We start from the raw sequence: 26,118 nt of genomic DNA on the forward strand, positions 1-26,118 counted from the left end.
GCACCTTGTCATGCATCCACAGATGCATCTCAAGCAGGTCCAAGGAGGTGATCCTCCCCCTCTGTGTGACACTGGTCAGGCCGCAGCTGCAGTACTGCATCCAGTTCTGGGCGCCCCATTTCAAGAGGGATGTGGACAACATGGAGAGGGTCCAGAGGAGGGCCACTTGCATGATCAGTGGGCAGCAGGGCAGGCCCTGCGAGGACAGGCTACAGGACCTGAACCTGTTCAGGCTCCACAAGAGAAGGCCGAGGGGGGATCTAGTGGCCTGTTGCAAACTAGTCAGAGGGGACCAGCAGGCATTGGGGGAGTCCCTGTTCCCCCGAGCACTACCAGGAGTGACCAGGAATAACGGTCACCAGCTGGCAGAGGGTAGATTTAGGCTAGATATCAGGAGGCGCTACTTCACTGTCAAGGCAGCTAGGATCTGGAACTAACTTCCAAGAGAAGTGGTGCTGGCTCCTACCCTGGGGGTCTTTAGGAGGAGGTTAGATGAACACCTTGCTGGGGTCGTTTGACCCCAGTACTCTTTCCTGCCATGGCAGGGGGTCGGACTAGATGATCTACTCAGGTCCCTTCCAACCCTAGAAACTATGAAAGCATCTGAATATTACCCTGCCAGTTTTAGGTGGCTTTCAGATGGGACAGCACTTTGTCATATGCTAAACAGGACACAGCAGGTTCAAAGGTAATCACAAGTTTAAGACTGTCATAAAAATATCCACCATGAGAGACTTGGGAGTGCCAAGACAAGGAACAGTAGAGATATGGAATAACTTCTCTGTATCACCATCTCCTTCCAAATGTGATTTGGTTTGGGGGAGGGGGCTGTGTGATGTATGATCCCACCCCTTAATGCTGTGCTACACCATTGGACACCAGTAATTCCAGCTGCCTTGTGAAACCACTATTTTAAATACAACCTTATTCTTTTATGTCACTTAATATGCTGAATACTAGAGAGCTGACCACAATCATATATCAGCTTCCCCTCAGTAGAAGTGGTTCTTATAGGACTTCCTGGCACTTTCAGTTCCCCAAGGCATGATGATCAGGTTTTCAAACTCCATCATATGACTGTACCCATAAGTTCACTTCTGAGAGATTCACCTCACCTTGAAGTGCCCTCTATTAATTATGGGGCAGGTAACTAAACCATGTGAGCTGCACAGCTGAGCAGGTCCTGGATTATAGGACCCCAGGATCGGGCTGTCAGGACAGCTGTGCCCCAGACCCTGGGGCTGCCCCAACCTGGATCCTGACATTCAGCTGAATATCAGGATCTGTCATGGGCCAGCCTCAACCAGCCACATGTTCAATTTAAGGCATGATACAAATAAGCCACAAAGTTTTTGCACATTATACCTTAACTTTGTAGCTCATTCACTGTATTATCATGTCTTAAAATGACACTAATATGTGACCAGGTTACTATTTAAATGTGTGATTAAGATTCACCTTCTGGTAGAAAGTGGATGGGGGCAAACACATTTTGACACAGATGAGTGAATGGCTTCTTCTCAGCATTGCAGTGAGGACAAATAGGCAATCCTTTGTACCTCCTATGCACCCCTGGAATATCCATTCAAGGGCAGATAAATAATCAAGGACAAGAGTACCCCAAGACTCCAAATCTGCAGGTTGCTGTACTTTGGCCTTTGATCTGCACACAGCAGGACAATCTTGAAAGCCATACGTATTTAGGAGGCAGACAGTGGTACTCACCTGCTTACAGGAGGAAGGGTTAGTTAGCAGGTCCTATACAGGCACCAGCCGCAAATAACAGAGAAGGAAACATGCCAAAAATTAGTCACAGAGATAAAGATATCAAAGTTTAACAAAGCAGCAGAATTTAGACATACACCATTTTCTAAGAAACTAAAATGCTTAGCAAGTATCATAAGCCCAGATTTCTAAAGGTGTTTAGGCATTCCCTTTTGTTAAAGCCAATGGGACTTAGAAACACAAGAGCACTCTGGAAAATCAGATTAGGAATATAAGTTACTTAGGCCTTGTGATACTGAGCAGAATGATGCCTAAACTCTTGTAAGAATCTGAGCCAGAGACTTTATTCAAAACTGCCAAGGTTAACATATCTGGGTTTGTTCACCTCTCCTTTTGCATGTCAATAGCTCACTTTTAGTATTCAAACCTGGTTGCACTTTATAAACATTTTCAACCCAGGATCTCCAAGCACTTTACAAATACTAAACAACTGAGTCTTATCACATCATTCCAATGTGGGTACTTGTTATGGTCATCTCCCTTTAGTAGATGGGGAAATTAAGATGCACAGACTTAAGGGAATTTGGTCAGCTTCATGCCATGAGTCAATGGCAGAGCCAGAGAGAAACTAAGAGGCCTCTTAGTTCAGAGGTCTGTTCGCTGGGGGGAATACTGCCGTCTCCCCAAAGCAATCAACAAAAGACACATTTGCCATAGAAGGGGAGAACAAACCCTTTTGCCTTAAAAAGAAGCAGTTTAATAAAAATGAAACTGGAAAAAAATATTAAGACCATGTTAATAGCAGCAAAGAAAGAAATGCCTTATTTGCACTCTGTGTAATTCAGATGCTAAAGAGAAGGGATTTGCTTTGACATTTTTCTTTGTAGACATTTAGATGAAGTTTAAAGTTTAAATGAAGTCATGAACCCAGGGTAAACACATACTTGGCCCGAGTGGAGCATTTCCAAATATAAAAGGGAAGAAAAGACTAAGTGTGAATCAACTGGAAAAGTTATCATCAGATTTTGATTCAGGAGCAATTTTAGCTGCTTGGACTTTTTTTTTTTTTTAAATGGTGTGGATTTGTCAATTGGAATCCAGTTTGCATTTGGGACAAGCATAGATGAAAAAGATAATATTAAGTAATAGCAAAAGAGTATTTAAAAAAAAACGTTTAAAATTGAAACCAAAGCTGGAATGGCATCAATGCACCTTAGTACAAAAATATAACTACATTTCCCTCTATAGTGTCTGAGGCCGTTGTCAAAAATACCACAGTATTCTTTTCTTTAAATGAGGATCAAAAAGACTGTTCTGAGATGCACCAAGGTCACTAACAAGGGATGACTTAATGCTAGCGGGAAAGGGTTAGGGGCAGGTTAGTTTATGGTCAAATAAGCCAAATTGCTTTTCAGTTGTTGGTAATGCAGCCATAAATATTATGTTCCTAACTGAGAGTTGGCAGACAAAGATAGCCTTGGCTTTGGATTTAGGGGCCCAAAGAAAGCAAGAGATTGGAAAGCCTGGGGTTGAAGCTTCAATGTTTGCATCTTGATGTCACATGTTAATGCAAAACCACTGCATCAGAATGGTATCTTGCTAGCCACACTGCTGCAACCATGGGCCCATGTCAATTCAAGCTACTTGGGCAATGATTCCATGGTGCCAAATGGAGCACCATTTCAGCACCTTGCCAGTAACTTCCTGCTTATTTCCTGTGCATGTCCCGAGACTAAGCAGCAGTGGTTTGACCCCATACATTTGGGACACACTTGGTTTTCCTGAGTACATTACAAGTGTTACAGAAAGCTGGAGGAATAAAGGGGTTAGAAGTACAGTTTCCTTTCGGTTGAATATCATTCAGCAGAGGCAGACAAATTGCAGGTGATTCGCTTTCCAAGAAAAGAAGGGGGGGGGCAAAAGACCTTTTAATAAATTACTGCTTTTAAAGTATGTTGTTAGCATTATAATCTTCAGCTTTGACCATTTCTGTAATTCAGGCACCTTAGCTAACATGTTGTTTGGAAAAAAAGACACAAAGCAAAATGTAGCTAATTTGGTGGCACTGCTCAATACTCTGTAGGTCCCCAGAGTTTTTCCATGGATGGATGGAAGAAATAAAGATAGAAAGAACCATGGCGAAGAGCATGAAGTTTAAGAACTTTACAGAAGCTAGTTGTTACTCCAATCAAACTGGAGCACCACCTGCTGAAATAAGCAGTCTCCAAGAACAAAATTCTATTACCCTTTAGGTGCCCTGCCTGGCACATTCCCCAGCTATGGAAGAAGCCTTTGCAGCACTTACTCACAGTTTGTAATTCTGTTATTGCCTTTGGTGTGGATATGCAAGCATGTGTACTGCTCATGTACCTGCTTGGCTATGCACTGGCCAAGCAGGTGTGCAGCTACATAGCTGTATACCTGAGCATAGAGTCTGGGGAATAAACCAAGAAAAGGACTCCCCCATATTTTAGCCCCAGTAGCTGAATAGATTAGTTCACCCAAAAGGATTTGAACGTGTACCTCTTTTACTTTGATTAATCAAGCCTGCTCCGTGTTCTAATTAGAACGCTCCAGTGTTGCCTCAACATCACATTTATTAAGCTGCCCTCAAGTTTCAAAATTAACGTTTCAAAATTCGTCAAATGACCTTTAGTCAGATTGCCTCTGCAGCCGTTTTGAAACACAGTGGGGCTTAATACATGTGACGATGAGGCGTCTTAATTAGAGTAAAACTCCAGGAACCACTCTAATTAAAGCACACCCCACTCCGAGCACGTGTATAGGCAGCCAATGTTTATAATACTGTGCTAGGAAGCCATGCAAGACATGCAAGTTTTTTTTCTGACTATAATTTTGTGCTTCTCGTATCCACAGTGGGCACAACTGTGTACCTGCTCAGTCAGTGCGCACTCTATAGCATACATGCGCATTGCAGAGGCAACAGAATGATACACAGCATGTAAGTGCCAAAAAGGCTACTTACATGGCCAGATATCTGCCATTTAGGCACACAAAGGGTAAGAGAATTCTGCTCCAAGAGCTGTGTTAATAATAAATATGCAGGCAACAGCAGGTTGTATTCTTGTCAACATTTCCCCACCTGAGCCTCATGAGTTTGTAGGGAGTATCAAACATTCAGTGAAACATAAACCCTCCGCTAGTCTTCACATTGGTGCTAGCTCTAGTCATCCTACCATGTCCCAACCTGATCCAGAATCACCAGAAAAGCAGGGTCTGAGATGCTGAAGAAAAGAGCCTGCATACTTACCTGGTGTCTTTGATAAGCTGAGAACATTTTTTCAAAATCCTCCAGGTCCAAAACTTTGAAAGCCCTTAAGTCATCAATGTCATGCCAGATTGTGCCGTGGATCTTCTCCTGCAATCCAAAGAAAAACCCATATGTTCAGGTGATAAACTAGCATGAAAACTGACAGCTAAATGCATCTAATTTCAGCTGCACAGAGAAAGCTATCATATGTACTTGACACATGATATCACATGTTGGTTCCGTCATTTTGGGATCATGCTTTGTTTCTGAAAAGCAAAGAGGAATTTGCAAATAAAGGGAGAAAAACTTATAAAATGATGGGCACATCTTCTATCCTGGGCATTTTGCAATATGAGTTGCATCTGTTGCTCTGGTTAAATATTGCATTTGCAGGCTACTGTGTATCATCTTGGATATCACTCAGCCTCCCATGGGCATGTCTCCTCTCAAGGCTGGCTATTATTGCAGCAGATGAATGTGGTCATGCTGTAGCAAAAGTGGCCATCATAAGAAGGAAACAGGAGGGATGTGTGGAAAATCCCAGGCATTATCCCCTTCATTTGCAGCTTTCACAAGGCTCTGTCACAATTCCTAACTGGGTGTGGATTCTTATCCTGGATATGTATGAAGGTGACAAGGCTATTACTTCCACTTGACTGCTTCCAAACCTTTAAAGGCCAATTGTCTCCTTGTGAATGAACTTCCCTGTCCACACTACAAAATTCCCAGACATCTCAAATAGACATGAACTATATCCCAATCTCTTAAAAAGCAGCACTGACAGTAGTGGGCACTATTCATAGCTGTGAAGGCAGCCAGATGTCTAACAGAGTTCCCTGTGGTCTGGTGGGCGGTTAGTATGAAAGTGAGAGAAACATCAGTTTATCAGAGCCAGGCAACACTCCCTCTCCCCTCCCTCTGACTTCAATAACATGCCTTCCGGGATCACTGGAACAAGGAAGCTTTGACAACGTCCGAGTTAATGCTTGGCAATCATTCTGAGCTGGGAGATGGGTTTTGCCATTCCTTGCAGTCTCAGCAAATGTGCCCCCAGCTGAATGGGCCATGGAGACTGAACAACCTTCTTATTCCCAGAGACTATCCATCCAAGTCTGGGTAGAGGCATGGTGGCTGGGAGCAATCTACTCATTCAGCAGAGGAGATTTCATTCTTTAGGACTGACAACACTGTGTCTTTCAATTGCACTAAATTCCTTTACTCTACTAGAACAGATGCTTATTCAAAAATAAAAAATCTAGACAGAAAGAAGGAAGTGCTAAAAGAGAAAAAAAAATCCTGTGAATGAAAGTGCAAAAGAATAACACAAGGGGGATCTCAGACAGGGTTAGGGACACATAATGATGGCAATGAGACCCTTTTACAGATTCCAGCCCCGGCATACACCTATGCAGCATGATGTATTAACACTTCTTTGTAAGTACTAATTAGGAATGGGCTCCATTTCCCATGCACAGTCATTAAAGGAATGAGAGAAATGTGTTCAGCCACAAGGGGCAGGGAAACAGGAAAAACACCTGATGGAGGATAAATAAAGGTAGGAAAATAAAGAAGGTGAAGTGTTCCAGAGGAAATTCCTAGCAGGAAAGAAGATGCAAAGGAAAAGCAACACCCTCCCTTCTCTGAGGCAGCTTATGAATGCTTAAGTCAAGAGTGGGAGGAGAGCTATGCCACTGAGAGTCACTACAGCCTTGTAAAGCTCTCACACAAGAGCAGCACTCACAAATCTAGCAAGCTTGCCACCAACAGTTTTTCATTTTTTTTCTGCATCCACTCTGTTCCTCTTTTCCAACACTGGAAAGTTGCCATTATATTGTCACAATATTTAGATTTCCTCGTGACTAAAGGAGAGCCAACCAATTTAAGAGAAATTACAACTAGCCCAAACCTTTTTGGTAACAGAAAACAGTTTAATTTCATTCTGTCCCATCCCTGAACTCTATTTTCATTCTTAACCAAAAGCATGCAGACAGTGTGTGTTTTCATGAGACTGTGTGCCTAGTTTGGCAGTTTCCAAAAGTTCTAGACCAGCGTCCATATTTCTGGATAATTCTCTGAAGTATACTGCCTTTTCTGGTTGTCCCCTTGCTAATTGGGACCTGAGGCTGTGCTTTTTTATAGGGTGGGCAGAGACATCCATGAGCAACTCTGGACCTTACTGCATTAATAATCCCTGAGGGTGCCTGGACCAAAGTTACAGCTATTTGCACAGACTCGGTTGATCTAGATACCAGGCTGGAAATCTATAGCAAAAACAAAGTCTGCGTGACTAGGACCTGTGAGAATGTATTATAAACTAGCCTCACCAGATTTCAGATCTGCTTGGAAATAAGAACTGCAAAGAGAATACAATAATCACTTTCCCCAGTCCTCCCCCAGGGAACACTATTACTTTAAAGTCCAAATAAGATTCCTTCCAAGATGCAGGATGAGCATGGTCTTATTTAAAGCTGCTTTGCTGCATATTACATAAACCTAAAAAAACAGTTCACAAACCAGAACTAGTCTCAGTGGTGAGTGCAAAAGACCTTTCTTCCCAGCTAGCCTAGCTTAAATGTTGAAAAAGCATACCCGGTAATACAGTCGAAGAAAGACACTGGACAGAGAGGTGGGTGTATACAAACAGTATTCATTACAATGCGCACGCGTGTACACACACACATGCTGCCACTTCTTTTCTTGTTATGAGCTCTGCCCTTGAAAAGTTGCACATTGCTGCCAGACAATTTCCTCTGCTGTACTCTTGCTGCTCCATTATGGATTAACTGGCTGATAGTTTCTTGTCATCAGCCAGAGAGACTGAGCATTTTAAGAGAAACAGACTCACATAGTGTGCTTGGTATGATAAATGATTCCCTCAGCTCCATAAAAATATTTATGGTCCCCAACTAACAATTTAAAAATAAAATAAATTATTTTACTTGTTCTTTCTCTCCCTTCCCCCGAAGAAAGATCACTTCATCTATTACGTGCATTTCCCTCCTTTGCTAATTCTTTTTTTTTCTTTTGGTTACAAGCCTGCCAATCTATGTGGTTTCCCTATTTTGCACAAGTCTTGGCCCATTTTGAGAAGCCAACCTCATGAACTACATTTCCCAGTGTCCCCAAGTGATTAGCTAAAAAATGAGGGGGAAGTGCTAGTTTGAGAAACACTGTGATTAGCTGGGAATTTGCACTACTGAGATAGGGTCTTTTAATGGGCTACATTTATATCCCAGTGGCATGTACTTCATTCTGCACTTGCATGCTTGAAATGAAGCACAGCCTGCTGGAACAACTGTAGGATTTTAAGTACAGCAAAGCTAGGGGGTGGCATGGAGTGGGAAGTCATACTGCCTTGTCCTCCTTCATATCTGCCCAGCTGTTTCCATTTGTCTTGTTAGACTAATAACTGTACCCTCAAGTCATCAAACACCATCAGACATCAGTATAACATCCCAGCATGAGTGAGCAATGATATCATTTTGGGGGCCCCCTGCAAGTCAAGAGAAACGCATGAAAATCAGGAGCGTCCTATTCATTTTGTAAAAGGCAATCCCCTAGACAAGCATAAAATACTCACAATGGAAAAAGGGAAATTGCTTGAAACTGGAGTTCATTCCACTATGAACTTGAAAATGGGGTAGAAAAATGTGTTCATTTCCAGGGTAAATAAACCTATCTTGGGCCCATTTCAAGGAAAAAAAACTGGCTTCAAATTTCTATTTTTGACACTTTTTCAACTTGACAGCAGCCATTTTGTCTCTTTTAATGGCAAAGCACTACCCAAGATCACTGTGAGCACTGAGATTCTATGGAAAACTTTCCATCAATGTTGGAAAGCTCATGTCTACCCTACATTACTATATAGGGGCCAGCACTGTCTGCTGGGGTACTGAGGCTAATTTAAGGAGCTCTTTACTAAAGAAAGCCTTAGCATCCTTCATGCTTTTTCCTGTGGGAAAGCAGAATCTTTCCTTCCAACTTCAGTGGCAGTTCATCAATAATATTCCTATGGGACAGAGCTCTCTAAGAGACTTCTGCTTTACCCATCAAAACAGGAGATCCAATAATCCAATTCTATGAATAACTTATGAAAAAACTACTGGCTTCTTTTCCTTGGGCTAAATCAAAGTTTTTCTACAATGACAAACAATATTGAAGTTATCTTATTTCTCCAGTTTCCACCAGCAAAGGCAACTGTTCACAATGGAAGCGGCAGATTCCATATCTGCATGACTCATTTGCCATTTTCACAAAAGAAGATAATTACACAGTCCTGAAATAAATTCAGATCTCAAGGTAAACTTCTATTTTGTTAAAATGTGGGGGATTTTTTTCTTTGACTATGTAGATGCTATGGTAGACATGGAAAAACCAGTGAGAGAATCTCAGAACAATCTCAGCCATCGGGAGTTGACTACAGACAGTCTGTTTTAGTTCATCTGTATACTGACTACTAAACGTTGAAGAACTCTGTAGTGTGAAGTCACCAGAAAACAATAATCACAGACAAAGGCAAGTCAAGGCTGACTCAGGTTACTCAGACAGCTTCAAATGAATATTCTAACTTAGTAGGGGTCAACTTTTTTGACAAATTAGCTCTACAACCTCCCTGAATCCCATTCTGATCACCTTCCCCTGCCCGACCTTCCACTCTGCTTTCTGCCCTATCTGCTGCTGTACTGCCTCCCCCTCCCTGGTGTGCTGTGTGCCACACAGAGGCTGCCCATGTCATTTGTGGGTGGCATGCTGCAGGTTGGCCCTCCCTATGCCAACTTATTATACTGATAGAGAGCTAACTAAAATCCAATCTACATCCGGACCCAAACGTCCAGAATGACTGGATCTCGTCTGTCATTAAAATGAACAACGAGTCTCTGGTTCCAGTATGCCTTTGAGCCTTGTGTAGAATCCCGGGTGAACCATTGGTAAGGATCAGCAACCTCCGGGAACAAAGAAGGAAAACTTTCTAGGAATCACAATGGCTATACTGCAATGCTCTGCCTTTTTAGAAAGCACTAGTGACATGGCATCTTTGACAACTAGCCATCAACTCAGAACAAAGCTAACAGACTGTCAATCTCTGGGGAAATTAGTATGTGGCTGGTAGTTTCCTTGTTAGAAGGCATGTCTGCCAACTAAGCTCCTCTTGACTTCCCTTTCCCAGCGCCCCTGGGAATTGTGGAATACAATTTATTATTGCCACGTGCTTAGACAGTAAGACTAGAAACATCTGAGCATTCTCATAATACACAATAGGATGGTTCTATCCCACCACCGCGACTGGTAACAACACAAGTGAAAGGTGCCAACTCAAGTATCCAATCCCCTCTATTTATATAAGGAGCAGGTACGTTACAGGCAATGCAAACTTTCCTCTACCCCTCTGCCCCACCTATAACAACAACACTTGACTCCTTTGTGTACATCTTTCCTCAACTTTAAAATACAGTTATGACCCCCGCAATATAACAAGACTGTCAGTATTTGCTAGGCACTTGGATACTATGGGAAACAAGTGCTATAGAAATGCTGATAAATAAATAAAATGAAAAACAGATCCATTATGCTGTATCAGTGGTCTGACTTGTGACCTTTCATTGTGAAGGCAAGATTAAAACCTGTAGGCTGTCACCCACAGGAGTGAGCAAAGTGCCCAGTAAGGAACTAGTGAATGAGTTCTGCCTTACTGCAATCAAAGCCGACTGATACCAAGACAAAAGGTGCCCCAAAAAGCAGATCCAGCTACTCCCCCCTGACTACAGCATCACTTCTGGAATCTATAGACACCTTGCAAGGTCAAATTATTCATATTGGCAAATGCTCTAATAGGAAAATCCTTTCCCTTAGACCCTCAAAAGTATTTTGCTTTCCCCAAAATAGCATCTTTCACCCACCTCACAACTGAGGCCTTCAAATTTATTAGCACAGCTGCCTCCACTCTTAACCAGAGGGCAGGCTAAGCCTGTGGTTACGGTACACTAAACAGAAACACCTGTGATTGTCTCCCATTTTTTAAAATATATCTATATTGTAATTATTGCTTTTCTTCAGAGCACTAAGTCCCATGTTCTGAAAAGGAAAATAAATCCCTGCTCTTACATTCTCTCCCACACCCCCACGTGGCCCTGACAGACAAGCACAGACAGTACAGCAGCTATTTTACTTCGTTTTATTTTAAAGAAAAGTAGGGAGAGAGAGAGAGAGAGAGAATTCTTGCGGCATTCCAGAGGTCCCCGGACACTCATTCTGAATGCCTGAGTTGGGCCCCGGGTGAGCTTCAGTCTAAAAAAGAACGTGGGTTTCTAGGCAGCCATCCAAACTCAACACAGACACCTTTTTATCTGTGAAAAAAAAGAAAAGAAAAGAAAAGACAAAGAAGGGGAGAAAAAAAATCCAGGAGGAAGGAGGAAGCAGAGGGGTGAGGGAGGCTGAAGAGGTGGCAGAAAAGGAGTGAGCCATTGAAGAATCAATCTGAATTCTCTTCCATTTCTTACTGCAGTGTCACTTAGGACTTCTTTTGCCCTATGGAAGAGTATAATGGGAAAAAGCTGAGGGTCTAACTGTGAGAGGGGCAGTTCTTTGAGTTTAGGTGTGGCCATGAAAAGAATGAGTAATGAGAGTGATGGACCAATGCCCATTCCCAAGTTTTCCCTGACAGGGTAAAGGAAGCTCATTTGAGAACTGGTTCTGCCTTATGCACAGCCCACAAGGTGCTTTGGTTACAGTTCATGGATTTAATGTCCAGCAAGCAGGATGAGGCTCTCTGTGCTTTAGCCATGAAGACATCTAGTTCTGATCTGAACCATTAAAACTTCCTGTGCCTGTGTCCTCATCACAGAGACACCTGGAACTGATGCAGAAAAGTCTAGGCAGTGCTCTGTTCACTACAAAGGCTGTCCATCAGGGATGAGATACACTGCTGATATCTTTATGGCCTGCAGGAAATGCCTCCCTTCCAGCTGAAGAGAGGCATGAGGGCATCCACCACTTCTATTACCATGGACATTGCCTCTATTGCACCAGCCAATTCTGGTGACCTCCTAACTAACACAGAGTATGTGCTGACAGGGTTCCCATATCTTACCTCATTCAGTTTGGCCCAGTTGAAGGATTTCAGGGGGTGCGAAGGCTGAGGGATAGATTTCTTCTTCAAGCTGGTCCCAGTACTGCTGAAGGTGGTTGTGGTAGGCAGTGGCATCCCCATGCTGAAGAAAGGTGGGGCTCCAGGTGGTGGAGGAGGTCCTCCTGGCGGTGGTGGCGGTGCAGGTGGAGGAGGACAAGTGGAGAATGGGAGAGGCGGTGGAAGGGGTGGCAAGCTCTCTGACATCACAGAGGAGGACACAGCCAATGGGCCACCAGGAGGTGGCGGGGGTAGGGGCGAGAAGGAAATACTTCCCCCTTGCTGAAAAACAAAAGCAGTACAGGATGTTTGAAGATGCCCACGTTTGAAGCCATGATGCCACCTGACCACAGAAGAACTTCAGCCTGTATTTAAGAGGGAAAATTTCCAGCCTACCCAATGGTTGAGGAGTGCTTGAGAATGGAATCATAAACACCTCAGAAACCAGAAAGTGAGTAAAAGAACAATACATATTGTTTAAGAAAATGAAAAGGCTAGTGCTTTTTCTTAAGCCAAGCCATGAATTTTAAGGGTTTGATGCACGAAGATGGAATGTTACAGTCTGAAATGTCAACTGCTAACTCCCCCCACCCCCAATGGTCTGAACACAAAGGGGGGAACAAAGCACCTATTTGTAGTGACTTAGCTCTTAAGGGCTGTGCCTCAGCTCCAGGAAGTTGAGGCATGTTGGGAGTGGAGAAAAAAAATGGCATCAGGGAGGAAGGACAGGTTGGAAATGTGATGCTTAACAATGCATCAAGGCAGCTACAGCCCTTCCCAAGGCCCCACAAGAAGCATGCCTCTTCCCAATATTCCCTATACCTATTAGTGTCAGCATTTCCATTCTCCCATCCACCCCTGGCAAGAGGAGCACCACCATTACTCAACCACATTTCATTTGGTGTTTTCAGTACAAATGATGGTTATCTCCTGTGCTGGGTGAAATGGGAGAGGTGCATCTCTCTCTCTCTCTCTCAATTTTAGTGCATGGTTAAATGAAGAGAGAGGTTGAAAAGAGAGAAAGGAACATGGATGTTGACCTGGGTAACACCTACCAGGGAAGGTACTTTGTCCCTACTGCAGGCCTACCTCTTCAATTTTTACGCTTTTTTTTGTTTGCAGCTCTCATTTTAAATGCCCTTTGTACAGGAAACATAACCCTGGTTTCACATTATTTGCTTCTGTGTTTTAAAGGGGGAGAGGAAAAGTCCCAATTTCGTACCGAGAACTCACTGAGTTGAACTACCAGGTCATTCATCTGATCCCGGGTCTGGCGCAGCTCCAAGGATTCCTTCTGCAGTTTGTCTTTCATCTTGTTCAATGTCTTCATCATTTCATCTTTCTCCTGGGTTTTTGTCTCACATTCCCGCTCCTTCTTCTCCAGCCTGATCATCAGCTCTGTGTGTTCTAGAGAAAGCAGTGCAGGGAGAATGCAGAAGCATTCCTGATGCAACAAAGCCTGTGAATGGCCTCCAAAGAGGTGCAAGTTAAACAGCGATAAATGTCTATAAGTACCTGAAACCTATTAGTTATGTTTGGGAGTTATCACTAAGAGCAATGGGATGGAATTAGGGAAAGGAAAAATGTAGGCCAAAAGTGTGGAAGCATTTCTGGAGAGAGACTTCACAAACTTCTCCCCTGAGAAGTGATGGAAGCCCCATTACACAAGTCATTTTAATGAGTCTGGCTGAGAACTGGGAAAATTTAAACTCCAGAAAACAATCAAGCATTGGTCCCCAGGAGAGACAAACCAGATGACCCAGCACATGTTTTCCAATTCTACTGTCTGTCATTCTGAAATTATATTGTATCCTCCCTCTCACCTCCAAACCCAGGGAGCGCACTTACCTTTTCGGAACTTCTCTGCCTGATCCCGCCACTGTTTCACTTCATTCTCGTTCACCAGCCTGAAAGGTGAGACCAGATCATTCATGATCCAAACTGAGCTAAGAAACTGTTATAAGCAACTACTCGCAAATTAAAATAATTAGCAAATGATGTCACATATGTAACGTAGTATTTCTGCACAAGATCAGGTCATTTCTCAATTTAGTTCAATACCCATCTTCCCACTATAGTTAATATCTGACGCTACAGAAAGTGATCCCACTATTATTCCAAGCTATACAAGAGGATGCCAAGGCCATGCAGCCTTTCTAATCTATTTTCTGGTGATGGATAACTTGAGCTATACAATCTACTTGCTTTCATCAAGTTACTCAGAGCTAGAAATACTACTACTGCTGATCACAAATTATTGTCCTGTTCTGTTTAAAGACTCAGTTGCCATTCTCCTACTGCCCTTTTGCAATTGGGTTTTTCTTTCTGGTAGGGAGACAGGGAGTGGCTACATTTTTGAGAGCGAATCAGTGTTGTCAGACAACATTTCTCTGTCCTACTGGCTTAGATGTGAAAAAATAGTGCAAGATAGAGATAGTTTAAATACACAGCTTGAGCAGTAGCCATGAAACAAGCAACAGGTGATGAGGTACAGAGTGTGTGGAGAGGTCCCATACTGGGAGTAAAGAAAGTAGTCAGTTAGAGTGTGCTTTTCAGATCAACTAGTTCTGGCTCACAGTCATTAGAGAAAGTACTGTTAAATATGTAATAGGATCAGATCTGTTTTTACAGGATGGTTTTTTTTCTGTCCATCACAAAACACTTCATAGTGATTTCACCCAAGACCTAATGGACCATGAATTGTCCTCAGCAGCCATCCACATGTGCAGTACAATCAAACTGCTTATAACTGGAAGATGCAGGGATGTGCAAGGTATGTCGGACAGAAAGAGCCAACCAGAGAACTGGCTTGTATGATGTATGGGATCTATCGTATCATATCATATCTATACATATGATGTATGTATCTATCATAGACTGGCATAACACAAGAAGCCTTCAGTGAGTGAGGGTTCATCAACATTTTCACAAAAGAGATGGGACAAGAAAACTTTAGTTAAAATTTCATGACAAGAAAATTAACAGGTGTCAATAAAATATAAATGAGACATATGCTTCTCGGAGCAGGGATATGATATTTGACTTATTAAGCATCACTTGCAACCTGTATAAAATAAATGAATGATACTGATTAAACACTGTGCTTACATCTTGATAATGTTCTTGACATTGAAGTTTTCCAACGGAGCTGTATCTGGATCTTCCCCTCTCTCATCCTGGAGAACAATTTGTTGTAGTATTCTATCTAACAGCTGCCATTGCTGGAAATTTCCCCCATTCCGCTTATCTTCAGGGAGAGAAACCAAACACAAAAGTGCTTTTATTCCCATGTGAAAGTGTTTGTAACTGGCTCATCCCCAGACAATGAGCCAATACCCCTACCTGTTTTGTACCCATCTTAACAAAGTCAATGGAATTGTCAACATCTTATAACTGGTCAATTATAGAACACTGCCTTTCACCTTATATAGTTGCTTACATAAACTGTGCAAATGCCTTTCAAACCAAAATAGTATGAAAAGTGCACACAGACACCTGCAGCTAACTTGCACGCTGAAACAAGGCACTTCCTTCTGCAGATCAAGGTAAGTGCATGCATACATTGCCCTATAGAAGTAGCTCCACAAGTCCAGGTCCTGACTTTGAGATTTGCTGGGGCTTGTCATTTGTTTTTGGTACCAAGATCCCACAGTGATCAGGAATTTAGCAAATACTTACGTTTGCCATCTGCATAGTGAATTATCTGCATTCAGTAAAACTTGATTGGCATAACATGCTATCCAAGTGTTACCAAAGTATAAAAGGAGACTTACCCACTAGGTATCTATTAGAAGGGCAGGATCCCTTTAGGGCAGAACTACGTACTGTGTAGGCACAGCAGTGGGAAACGTGCTGTGCATTAGCCTATTAGATTTCAAATTTAACCCTTTCAAGCTATTTTTAGGAAGCACTTCAGTAAATTTTTGCACTGCGACTCTCCTGACAACATGCCCATCACAATTTATCCCTCCTTCTATAGCACATGCTGGGGTCTCCCTGAACATCCAAAGTTCATGTGTTGCTTTGAACAATGCTAAAGAGCTCAGTATGTGACAGTGGATTGGGTCTGTGGGTGACTATTTAACATCCAACATTTGCCCCTTACTGCATTGTGTCCCTTTGGAAAGGCATGGCATAGAGTTATTATTCCTGAGATTCCCTGCCCTGGTTCACTGCTCAAGGATGACTGAAACACTACAATCAATCTCTAGCAGTCCAACAGCTCCACATTCCTAAAAGGTGCTCATATAGTTGTGCAAGGGGCCCGTAGTAGGCCTTTTCTCTGGCCACCACCTTTTTGAAGCATCAGCCATTATTGTATTTATGATTTAATCAAATAATTATTGATATCATCTCCCACTGAAAAGAAACTGCTAATGGTACTTTCCAGTTAGAGTTTGAGAGCCCTTTACTCATACGCTGCCATGAGCACAAAGGCCAAATGCACATGTGTTGTGGAATTTCCCATCAACAGTGAAGCTTTTATTTGATTTGTTTAATTCCTTGTTTCATTTTGTTAAAATTCAAAATGGCGCCTACTCTGGGGAGTTCCCAGACCCAGAGGACAAAAGTTCTTTCTTTCTCCCCTAAGCCATCTAATTTAAAACTAAAAAAAAGCTCTGTTTGTGACCAGCTGGAAGGCCCCCAGATAGTTAATTTTGTTTGCAAGGGCAAAGAGGTCAAGCCTCCAACTTGATGTATTAAAACCTTACAAAATCCACTGGATGGGATCAATATTAAAAGCCAGCTCATTTCAACCACACGCACATCTGAATGAAAGCCAAAGAGACAACTTGTCCTTTCTTTTTGTGGTCTGTCATCTCTCACCTCTACCAAAGCTCCTGTTCACTTCCTCCCTTGCCCACTGCTCTGGGAAAGCAGTGATGTACTCACAAGGCATCTGCAAGCAATGCTGAAGGATTGATAACAAATAGGGGTAGGCATCTGTGTGCTTCAATCTCTTCTTGATCAGCTCAAACATCTGAGTGGCGCTTTTGGTATCAATATGGATCTGAAGTGAAGAAAGGCAGCAAAACAGTGGGTGAAAGAGAAAAGAAAAATAGTGAAAGACTAAACTAAACCACAAGTTAAAATTTTTTATAGGTAGAGATGGAAAAAACCCAAAGAGTTGAGCAGCCTCTCACAATGCTCCAGAACATAGACTACAGTGGGAGTTGGGATCCAGGCAGGGAGATACATGGGCATTTGGCCTCAGCACTGCCAGACCTCACTCTAGTGACCATAAACAGAGCATTCTCAAAGGCTGATCATAGTGCACTGAAGAAACTCATGGCTTTAATCCAATTATTTCTTTCTGTTACTACATTGTGTGCCTTCACACTACCCAATGATTCCAAAAATACATGGGAATTTGAGAGAGGGGGTATTAAGGTGAGAGCCTTAATAAGGTTATCCTGGGGTTTCTGATTTTTTTTTAATAAATCAATAATAATCAGAAATGGCCCTGACCCACATCCAGAGCTGAATTCTGTTTGCATCCAGGATTCTGTTTTGGGCCCATCATTAATAAGAACATAGTCGTCCTCCATCTGCCCTGTTCTTTTCTTGAACTCCCAGCAAAATGCAAGGAAAGAAAAGCCCTTGTCCAAAACCTTTGGCAGGAGCAATGCCAGTGGTTAATGTTTTCAATGTTCACATGTCATGGTCCCTACCCCCTAAATGAGAAACAGTGATCACAAGAGCATCCAACACCCCTTCAGCCGCCAAGGCCACTCCTTGCTCACAGCATGGGAAAATCGTAGGCTTTTGCATTCGGCAACCAAAGTAGATATTCAGCTTCTGGCAACTCCAGCTCCCCTGTGGAAAACTTACCATATCAAACCGCTTGGCAAGTTCCAGGTCATCTTCATTTCTGACCATCTCAAAAAAATCTAAGTGCCTAAGAGAAAGAAAAACAAATCCAACCAATGTTCATGGCACAATTCTCACTTAGACTGAAGAACTAATCAGGGAGAAAAGAAACTGTTTTCTAACAAAGGACTTCCATAATGACTGGACTGATGAAATAATAGCCCAGCCCCTGAGATACAGGACTGTCCTTGAAATATTTATTCAGGGTATTTCACAGGGATTAATTGATTTTCTGGGAGAAGTGGATGGGCGAAGATGTATCTGGTCTTTAATCTGCATTTAAATCTACAGATTGAAGTGCTTGCTGCTTCTATAGCCTAAAAATGGGGGGGGAGAGGGAAGTCATGTGATAGGTGGTATAATAATTGATCTAATATCACTTGCTGCAGATGGATTTCTTAGAAATGTCCTTTGCCTGGCACGTTAGCCAGATTGCCAAAATAATCTGTTAATACCCTGTTCCATTTTTAACTTGTACCAGAGAAAATGTCAAGGTTTCTAGGGTGTGTCTATAACCCAGGGGTGGGCAAAATACAGCTCGCAGGCTGGATCTGGACTGCCAAGGGATTCCATCTGGCCCACAGTGGGTCCCCTGGCCCTGGATTTATAACCATCAATGGAGCAGGGTGAATCTAAGGCCCTTAGATTCACCCTGCTCCACTGCTGCTTGCAAAATACAGAAACTCCTCTGCCTTCCTACTGAAGTTTCCTGAGTTTGAGCAGGATACAGGGATACAGAAATGTCACTGTGCCAAAGGGCCAAAAACTCATTTATGTAGAAGAGTGCAAATGCAGAGCAAGAGCACTGAATTCCCCTCTTTGACCAGCTTTAGAGCAGAAGAACAGGACATAATCTGGCCCAGTAGTGCTACTGCTTAAATATGTGTATAAAAAGAGAAACCTAGCAACATATTTCCATATGCCAAGTCAGACTCTAAACAGATGTTGCCAAATGAAGCTGACCAGCTGTGCCAGGATGTGGTTCAGCAAATAGCAAAACCTGGGCAGGCACACATGTGGGTTTCAGGGGCCTGATCCTGCACACCGAGGCCATTGGCCCAAAGTGGCTGAATTTCACAGGCAGCTCAGGGCTGTTTGCACTGAGAGGGGAGAGGGGAGGCTGGAACAGCACAGTTTCAAAGTTATTCTCTTTATGGAACTTATGTGGGATGCAAGACAGAATTTGCTTCACAGCCACCTGCTCTCATTATCACCCTCCTTCCAGACCTCCTAAGTTGTCCTGTACAGCTTCATTTTATTAAACGGATGAGTTTCCATGGGCTCCCCATTGTTGTGTAGAATTTAATAAGTCCTTCATGTGCCTTAGTCAAATTGCCCAGTTTTGTTATTCTAAATATTTAAATCCATTAGCTGTCTCAGTGGTTGTGGCAAGCTATAGAATTGGCAGATAACTTAATTTCCGTCACTGCATCAGCATTTCAAAACAAGAACTCTGGCCCTGTGAACTAGATCTTGACTGAGTGAAGCTATTGAACTTTGGCCGTGTACTTCTCTTCTGTCAGCTGTTGTACTGTTGCTGTTTGCTTTTTGAAATTAAAAAAGGCAAAAAATTAGAAGAATTTTTGGACTCTGCTCATTACCTCCACTTTACAAGGACATAATTCAGGAAATCCTCATACAGTCCACTTTCTGTTTCATACCAAAAAAAACCCTATATTGCCTTGACAGCCAGTATACCAGTTTCAAGGATGGTGTACCTGTTTTTGTCAATTTTTGAGAAAAGGGTTGTCTTCAGATTGATATCAAACTCAGATGGAAAAAGTTCTAGAGCAGCTACTGGTGTTCCATACTTCAGGAATTATTCTCCAAAAAACATGCCTCACCTGTCTAATGTTGCATTTTCATGTCCTCTTAGCTTGTCAATAACAGGTTGAATTCCCAGCATTAGAAACTCATATCGTAGGTGTAGCCGGAATTCCAAGTTGTCCTTAAAAGAGGGAAAAGATGCATTAGACACCAAAAAACTAAATTAAGACACATACAATTAAAATTTGTTTCTCATTTTTAATATAGCCTGTCTTGCTTTTTTAAGTTCACAGGTAGGCTCACATTCCCTCTCTCTACTCAGAAGCTCTCTCAAAATCTAGCTCCCTCTACCCATAAAAAAGTTCAAATTAGGTTCTCTGCCATATTAGGGTAACTATATGCTTTGCTGTTTCCCTTCAAACGCTTCTCCTATAGCTATGAGCCATTCCACATATCTGTCTAGAAGGACAGCATTTCAGACACCTACCACTGTTCTACAAATTGCCCAACAGAGGACAGAGAAAAAGCAAAACAATTAGTAGTTATCCTATAAGCTAAAAGCAGGCCACTTCCAGCCATGATCATCAATGAAAAGGAATTTAAAGGCTTCTTCCAAGTTCCTATGTATGTACATCATAAACCCATCAGAAATTCTGGCACACCTGGTAGTCCCTGCTGTAAAAATAAGCTGCAGGTAAAAGACTCAGGTACACTGGTAAAGAAAGTTGACCAGGATTTTTTTCCCAATATGTTTTACCATCAGTGGCTGCCTTGAAGTGAGAACTGTTCACAAAACAGGATCACTGTTTCAGCCTTTTTTTTTTAGGGAAAAAAAGTTTCAAACAGTCAAGACACCCCATTTTGATATACAAGTCAAATAATTATATTTACAACCATAAATCTGGGTGGGGAAGGGGGTTGAGTCGAAATGACTTTCCATTTTGAGAGTTTAATACATTCAGACTAAAACAAGATTTTAAAATCTTAAAAGGCCATAATCCAAACAAAATATTTCACAATTACTGAAACAAAAATTTTTTTATTACTATTTTTTTCCCCTGACTTTATCTCCCAGCTTGAGATAGGAAAAATATTCCTCATCTTACAGCTTTTAATCAGAGAGTGAAACTGTTTCATAATCAACTCTGCTGGCAGAGATGCCTGGATGCAAGAGAACTAAGCACAAGACAATGCAGATCAGGAGCGAGATACACTGAGACACTTGTGTGGGGTAAGAGGGACAGAGTGGTAAGTTAAGGTTGGCAAGGTACAGGAGAACTGCCCAAATATGAAGGAGGGTAGAGATTGGGTTGGTAGTTTCTGCTGCATCTGAAGGGCTTGTGGGATGATGTCAGGATTGATATAAAATAGAAGATGTTGAAGAGCATGGTTAGAAGGTCAAACTAACCCAAGGGGTTATACCACAATACAAGACAGTTCAATAGTACAGTAAGATTTGCACTTCAGTCTAACTGCCATTTCCAAGGTAAAATTATTCCATAGGAAAAGTTCCATTTTAGCTGTAATATCCAAGACAGCGACTCACCTCACCAGCACCTGCATTCAGAACAGCATTGATAAAGGACATGATGGCTGTTTTTAGATTCACTTCATCCCGATATCGCCCCATGCTTCGGTCTAGCTCATTCAACAATGTCTGAAACAAAGGTGAGGTATGAGAAGCTAATGAAATCTATGGCTTTCCAATGTACAGCTTTCAGAGCACATACTTATCTTCTAGGGGTATAAGTTATAGCCATGTTGGTCTAAGGTTCATTGCATCCAGGAAGAGCACACACCAACTGCAGGTGCTTCCTCAACCCGATGAAGGGTTTTTATACCCAAAAGGTTGCAAAGAAGAATTTTTCCAACTATTTGAGTTGGTCTAATAAAAGATAGCAGATTTACCCAAAGAACCTTATCTACTTCTCTTCTATGCTCCTTGGGACAGTTATCTTGCCTTTCTGCATGAATTGCATTTTTAGTCACTCAAAAGAAAAAAAAACAACAAACAACAGGTCTAAAATGCCCAGCTGAGCCTAATGAACAATCCTTGTTTCACTATCCAGAGTAAAGCTAATATTGCCATTCCCTTCAAGTGCCTGCCATTATGATCAAATAGAGCATCAGTAAAAAAAATAATAATAATAATCTTTCCATAGCCCAGATATGACAGTTAGCTTAATTCTCTGCATGTAAAATAATACATCTCAGCTTATTTATAACAATTTATCCTCTCTTCTTTTCTCACAGTCCAGCATCAGAATCTGCCAGTACCACTGGGGACAGAAAATTCCAAAACAGAACCCGCCATCTGGGGAAAAGATCCTGCTAAAGTGCATTATTGCTCCTATACTTTGGAATATGTCTTGTTTCTACTTGCTCCCTTGATAGCAATTAGTTCCCATAAGGCAGAATCATGCTCAATACTCAGTAAGTTTCTTTTAGGTATTTGTACTCAACAGGAAGATTGTCTGTGGTGCATTCAATTCCAAACTCTGTAGAACTTAGATGTGAGCTGCAAAGCTGATGTGGAAATAGAGATAAACCAGGATTTCAGTATTGACATCCTCTCACTAACCAAGCTATGCGGGAGCATTTGGCACAGAAATAATGTCAATCTATTCCTTTTTATATATTCCAGGTTCACTAGTGATATCCTTGAACACACGTTACAACTGTTATGAAGTACATGATTTATATCACAAACTCATGCATTTTTGTGAAATCAGAGGTGCTCTTAGGATCATCAAGAGATGAGGGGGAAAGGATTGAAAAAAGAGTCATATATTTTGGTAGCAAATGCCTTCTACAGCCTAAGTAAGCTTAATTTCATTTGAATCTGTGCTCCAGAGTTCACCTTTAAAGAATATAGTCATGAAAGTGACTCTCTAACTTAGGCATTTGGGCATAAATTATGCATCCCTTCTCCCCAACTCCAGGTCAGATCTACTCAGCTCTTAAGTTCAAATAAAATTCCTCTCACCAGTATAGCTGCCAGTTCTGTTTGGGACCTGACAATTAATCTGGGTGGCTTTTGCCTCTCACATCAGTATCTGCAATACAGTCTCTGCAATCAAAACTCAGCTAATATTTGTACTGCTGATGCACTAGGTAGAGCTGAAGCCTGCTCACTCCGCCAAAACTGTTTTGGCCATGTAGGGAGAATAAAACTAAAACAACATGCAGTTGTCAAAGTCAGCAGATATGACTAAAATCTATGGTGCAAAGATGCTGAGTACAGAAGTTCATTTTTACTTAGTCACACTTCTGACTCTGAAAGCTTTTCATTCATAGCTAAATCCCTCACCATGACTGCAGTCAGTTTAATAAGTCTTTTCTGGCTTTCTGTAGAAAATGTACAGCACTGTGGAAGTATTATGCCACAGACTCCTGAAGGGATCTCACCATGGCTTCATATATGTCCTAAAAAAATTTGTATGCTTTATAATACACTTTTCTGGTCTGTCCTAGGATATCACTGGCAGCCCTCACTATAGCAGAGAATTGTGTTCTCCTCTATTCAGTTGTGATGTGTAGGGATGCACAGGGGTGCACATGCACCCCCTGAGAGTGCTGGTGCATCCCCTGACAGCCAGCGTTTCCCACTTAGGCAATGAGTGGGGGAGCAGGTGGGAGTGCTGGTGCCCCCCCCGTGAGAGCACTGGCTGGGGAGTGGGGGCACCAGGAACAGCGCCACTGGCACTTCTGGGTCAACATGATCAGCTGCGGGGGACCCCCCCCAGTCACTGACTAGCTACTGGGATAGCAAGTGCACCCCTGACTCAGGAGGCGCCTGTCGCCCATGCCTCTATTTTACTACAAGCTGGAGTCTCCAAACTCTTTCCATTGCCTACATCTGCTGTACTGCAAAATGGCCATTTTGGAGTAAGTCTGAGCTTTGTCTTCTGTACCAGTTGAACATGCCACTGCTCCAGACTTATGATTCTCCACAAAATTCAAACAAGTTTTCCCATTGTCACATATACCCATTCTTGCTCCATCTTTGCCATAAGTGGTAGTATTTGAAGACTTAATCCCAATGAAACCAAACTACCTGACAGGGCAAGTGAGCAGAGAAGAAACAGCAGAAAGAGATTCTATTAATTCAGATCTTGTGTAGCTTTTAAACTGATGTGGGCAGAGTTTCTCCACTCATTAAAACAGAAGCACCAGAATGAAAGGCTTTTTAGCTTTACACAAACCTGACCTCTGAGTCAGAATTTCATTTGTCCAAAATAAATAGCCATCAGTTATCTGGAAAAAAATAATCCTTTAAAAGACTGAGAGAGAATGTCTTCCAGTCATTTTACAGTGAATTTGTGAGAATATGCGTGAGTGACTGAATGCTAGGATTTACAGTCTGTCATTCCAGACCCACCAACCACTCATCTGAAAAGGATGTCAAGTTGTCAACTACTGTGTCCAATTCCTGTGAAAAACCAGGGAATACGAAGCAGAGCTAAGCATCCTGGGAACATACATGGTAAGTTATGCAGAAGTGCATCCTCACACAATGACTTTGATCTAGAAAGGAAACCTGTAATGTCATGCACCCCCTTAAAGGTTATAGTCTATGCCCATATGCTGTGGCAGAACTCCAACATCACTAACCCTACTCGAGTGGCTGATGCTCATGTCTTTGCTTGAACATTTCCTGTGAAGCAGAGTTCACCACACCTCTTGGCAAGCCTGTTCTCTGGCCTAATTGATCATAGGGTTATAAAGGTTCTTCCTTCTGTTTAAGCAAACCTTTCCTCCCTTAATCTCTTTATTCCTCATCACTGACATCCAGGCTTCATTTAGCAACCAGCAAATCTCAAAAGAGTTTGGATGAACCCTGATCCTGAGGGGAGGAAGCAAATCAAATGGGAAAATAGGGTTTTAATGTCCTTCATTTTAGCTGCTTAATTGTAATCCCAGAACACTCAAGTCTGTTTCTGCAAGGCCTGCTCTTCACTGGTGGTATTTCATACAAACCAAGCAATGGGTTTCAGAAAGGCATGCCAGCAGAAAAGGCAGAGCTTAGAAAAGGCAGCGCTTAGAAATGAGACTAAGGTGCCTATAATTCCTTTACCTCGAGTCTCAGGGGGTGCCTATACATATGCAGTGAGGCTGCTCTGACATGCTGTAATTACAGTGTGTCAGAGCAAATTCAATTAATTGAGTTTGCTGGAGCATGGTAATGACCACACTCCAGCATGACACGTTCAACGAGCTTTAGTTAACAGTGCCTCCAGCTGCCATTTTTCACCGCAGGGACACTGATACATGTGACACTCTACGCGCTTAAATTAGAGCAGCTCTCAGAGCCATGCTAATTAAAACACCCCTTCCCCCCTCCTGGAGCACATGCATAAACACCCAAGGTTCCTAAAAGCCCTGACCATGAAAGCCAGTTACTGACTATGTCCATGTCATCCTCAATAATGTTCTTAGGTAGTTAGGGAAAATACTTCTTATCAGCCAACGGGTCACACTGTCAAGAACCATGGCAGCAAGAAAGCTAATTATCCCCCAGCTGGTCCAGCTTCTCTGAGTGGACCTGGCTGCCATAGCCTAACTACCTCTAACTACCCCAGTTGTCTGCATGGGCATGGCTGCCTGCTTATAAGTAGCAGCTTTTTCAGTGCCCAGCAGGCTACTCACCAGAAAAGAACCATGAAGAACAAATAAGCCATGAAAATTGAAGTCCTCTCTAACTAGTTCTCACTAACTAGTTCTCAGAAGTGAAGCATATTAGTGATGTGGCAAGTCATGGTTTGCACATCTGTGATTTTCTTCTGTTCCTACTTAGAGCTATTGATCCAACACCTCTCACTTGCACAAAATCCCATTCCAAAAAAACAGAATAAAACCAAATGTGTCTGTTGGTGTCTTGGGTCTGCTTTAAGTTACTTTTTACCTTTACAAGACACCCCAATACGATTAAGCTCAGAGGCCATGTTTCAGGGAAGCCCCATCTTCCCTTTCAGTGACCAAACAGTTTCCAATTCCAGGACTGAAAGTCTGAAATCCTCTTCCTCTTTGGTTTACATGCTGACTGCTTAGATAGGCTTTTATCTCATTGCTATCACCACAAGCTGCTTCTAAAGAAAGATAGAGCAGGGCCTTTAGAGGGGTTCCAGACATTTTTCTCCCCCAAGAGGCCAATCCACAATTTCTTCTTCAGCCATAAAGAACATTGAAGCCAGAGGAATTTCTTTCTGCTCTACACTCTCAGAATATACTTCTCCCATTCCCCCCTGCGTGGTTTGCTTTTGATTAATTTTCACTACTCAAAAAGAATTTTAATAACTTCATTCTGTTGATGCCATACCTCCATTTGTGGGAGTCCTGAGGTGGTTTTACAGGCTGAGAG

At 42.3% G+C, this 26,118-nt stretch overlaps 1 protein-coding gene across 3 annotated transcripts in view; it reads right to left on the minus strand.

The window, feature by feature from the left end:
* DAAM2 (dishevelled associated activator of morphogenesis 2) overlaps positions 1-26,118 on the minus strand; it is a 369,263-nt gene that overhangs the window by 66,984 nt on the left and 276,161 nt on the right. For 2 of the 3 annotated variants that reach the window (XM_019527242.1, XM_019527243.1), the window contains 10 exons: positions 21,304-21,414; positions 19,835-19,938; positions 17,952-18,018; positions 17,013-17,130; positions 15,228-15,366; positions 13,968-14,026; positions 13,342-13,526; positions 12,084-12,401; positions 4,997-5,104; positions 1,726-1,758 (listed from right to left, as the gene is read on the minus strand). In XM_019527242.1, the coding sequence (XP_019382787.1) occupies positions 1,726-1,758; positions 4,997-5,104; positions 12,084-12,401; positions 13,342-13,526; positions 13,968-14,026; positions 15,228-15,366; positions 17,013-17,130; positions 17,952-18,018; positions 19,835-19,938; positions 21,304-21,414 (1,242 nt within the window). The remainder of the gene's footprint in view (positions 1-1,725; positions 1,759-4,996; positions 5,105-12,083; positions 12,402-13,341; positions 13,527-13,967; positions 14,027-15,227; positions 15,367-17,012; positions 17,131-17,951; positions 18,019-19,834; positions 19,939-21,303; positions 21,415-26,118) is intronic. The other variant, XM_019527244.1, reaches the window with a different exon arrangement.

Source organism: Gavialis gangeticus, unplaced genomic scaffold (genome assembly GCF_001723915.1).
Source record: "Gavialis gangeticus isolate Ggan-Ray unplaced genomic scaffold, GavGan_comp1, whole genome shotgun sequence".
Classification (NCBI taxonomy): Eukaryota; Metazoa; Chordata; order Crocodylia; family Gavialidae; genus Gavialis; species Gavialis gangeticus.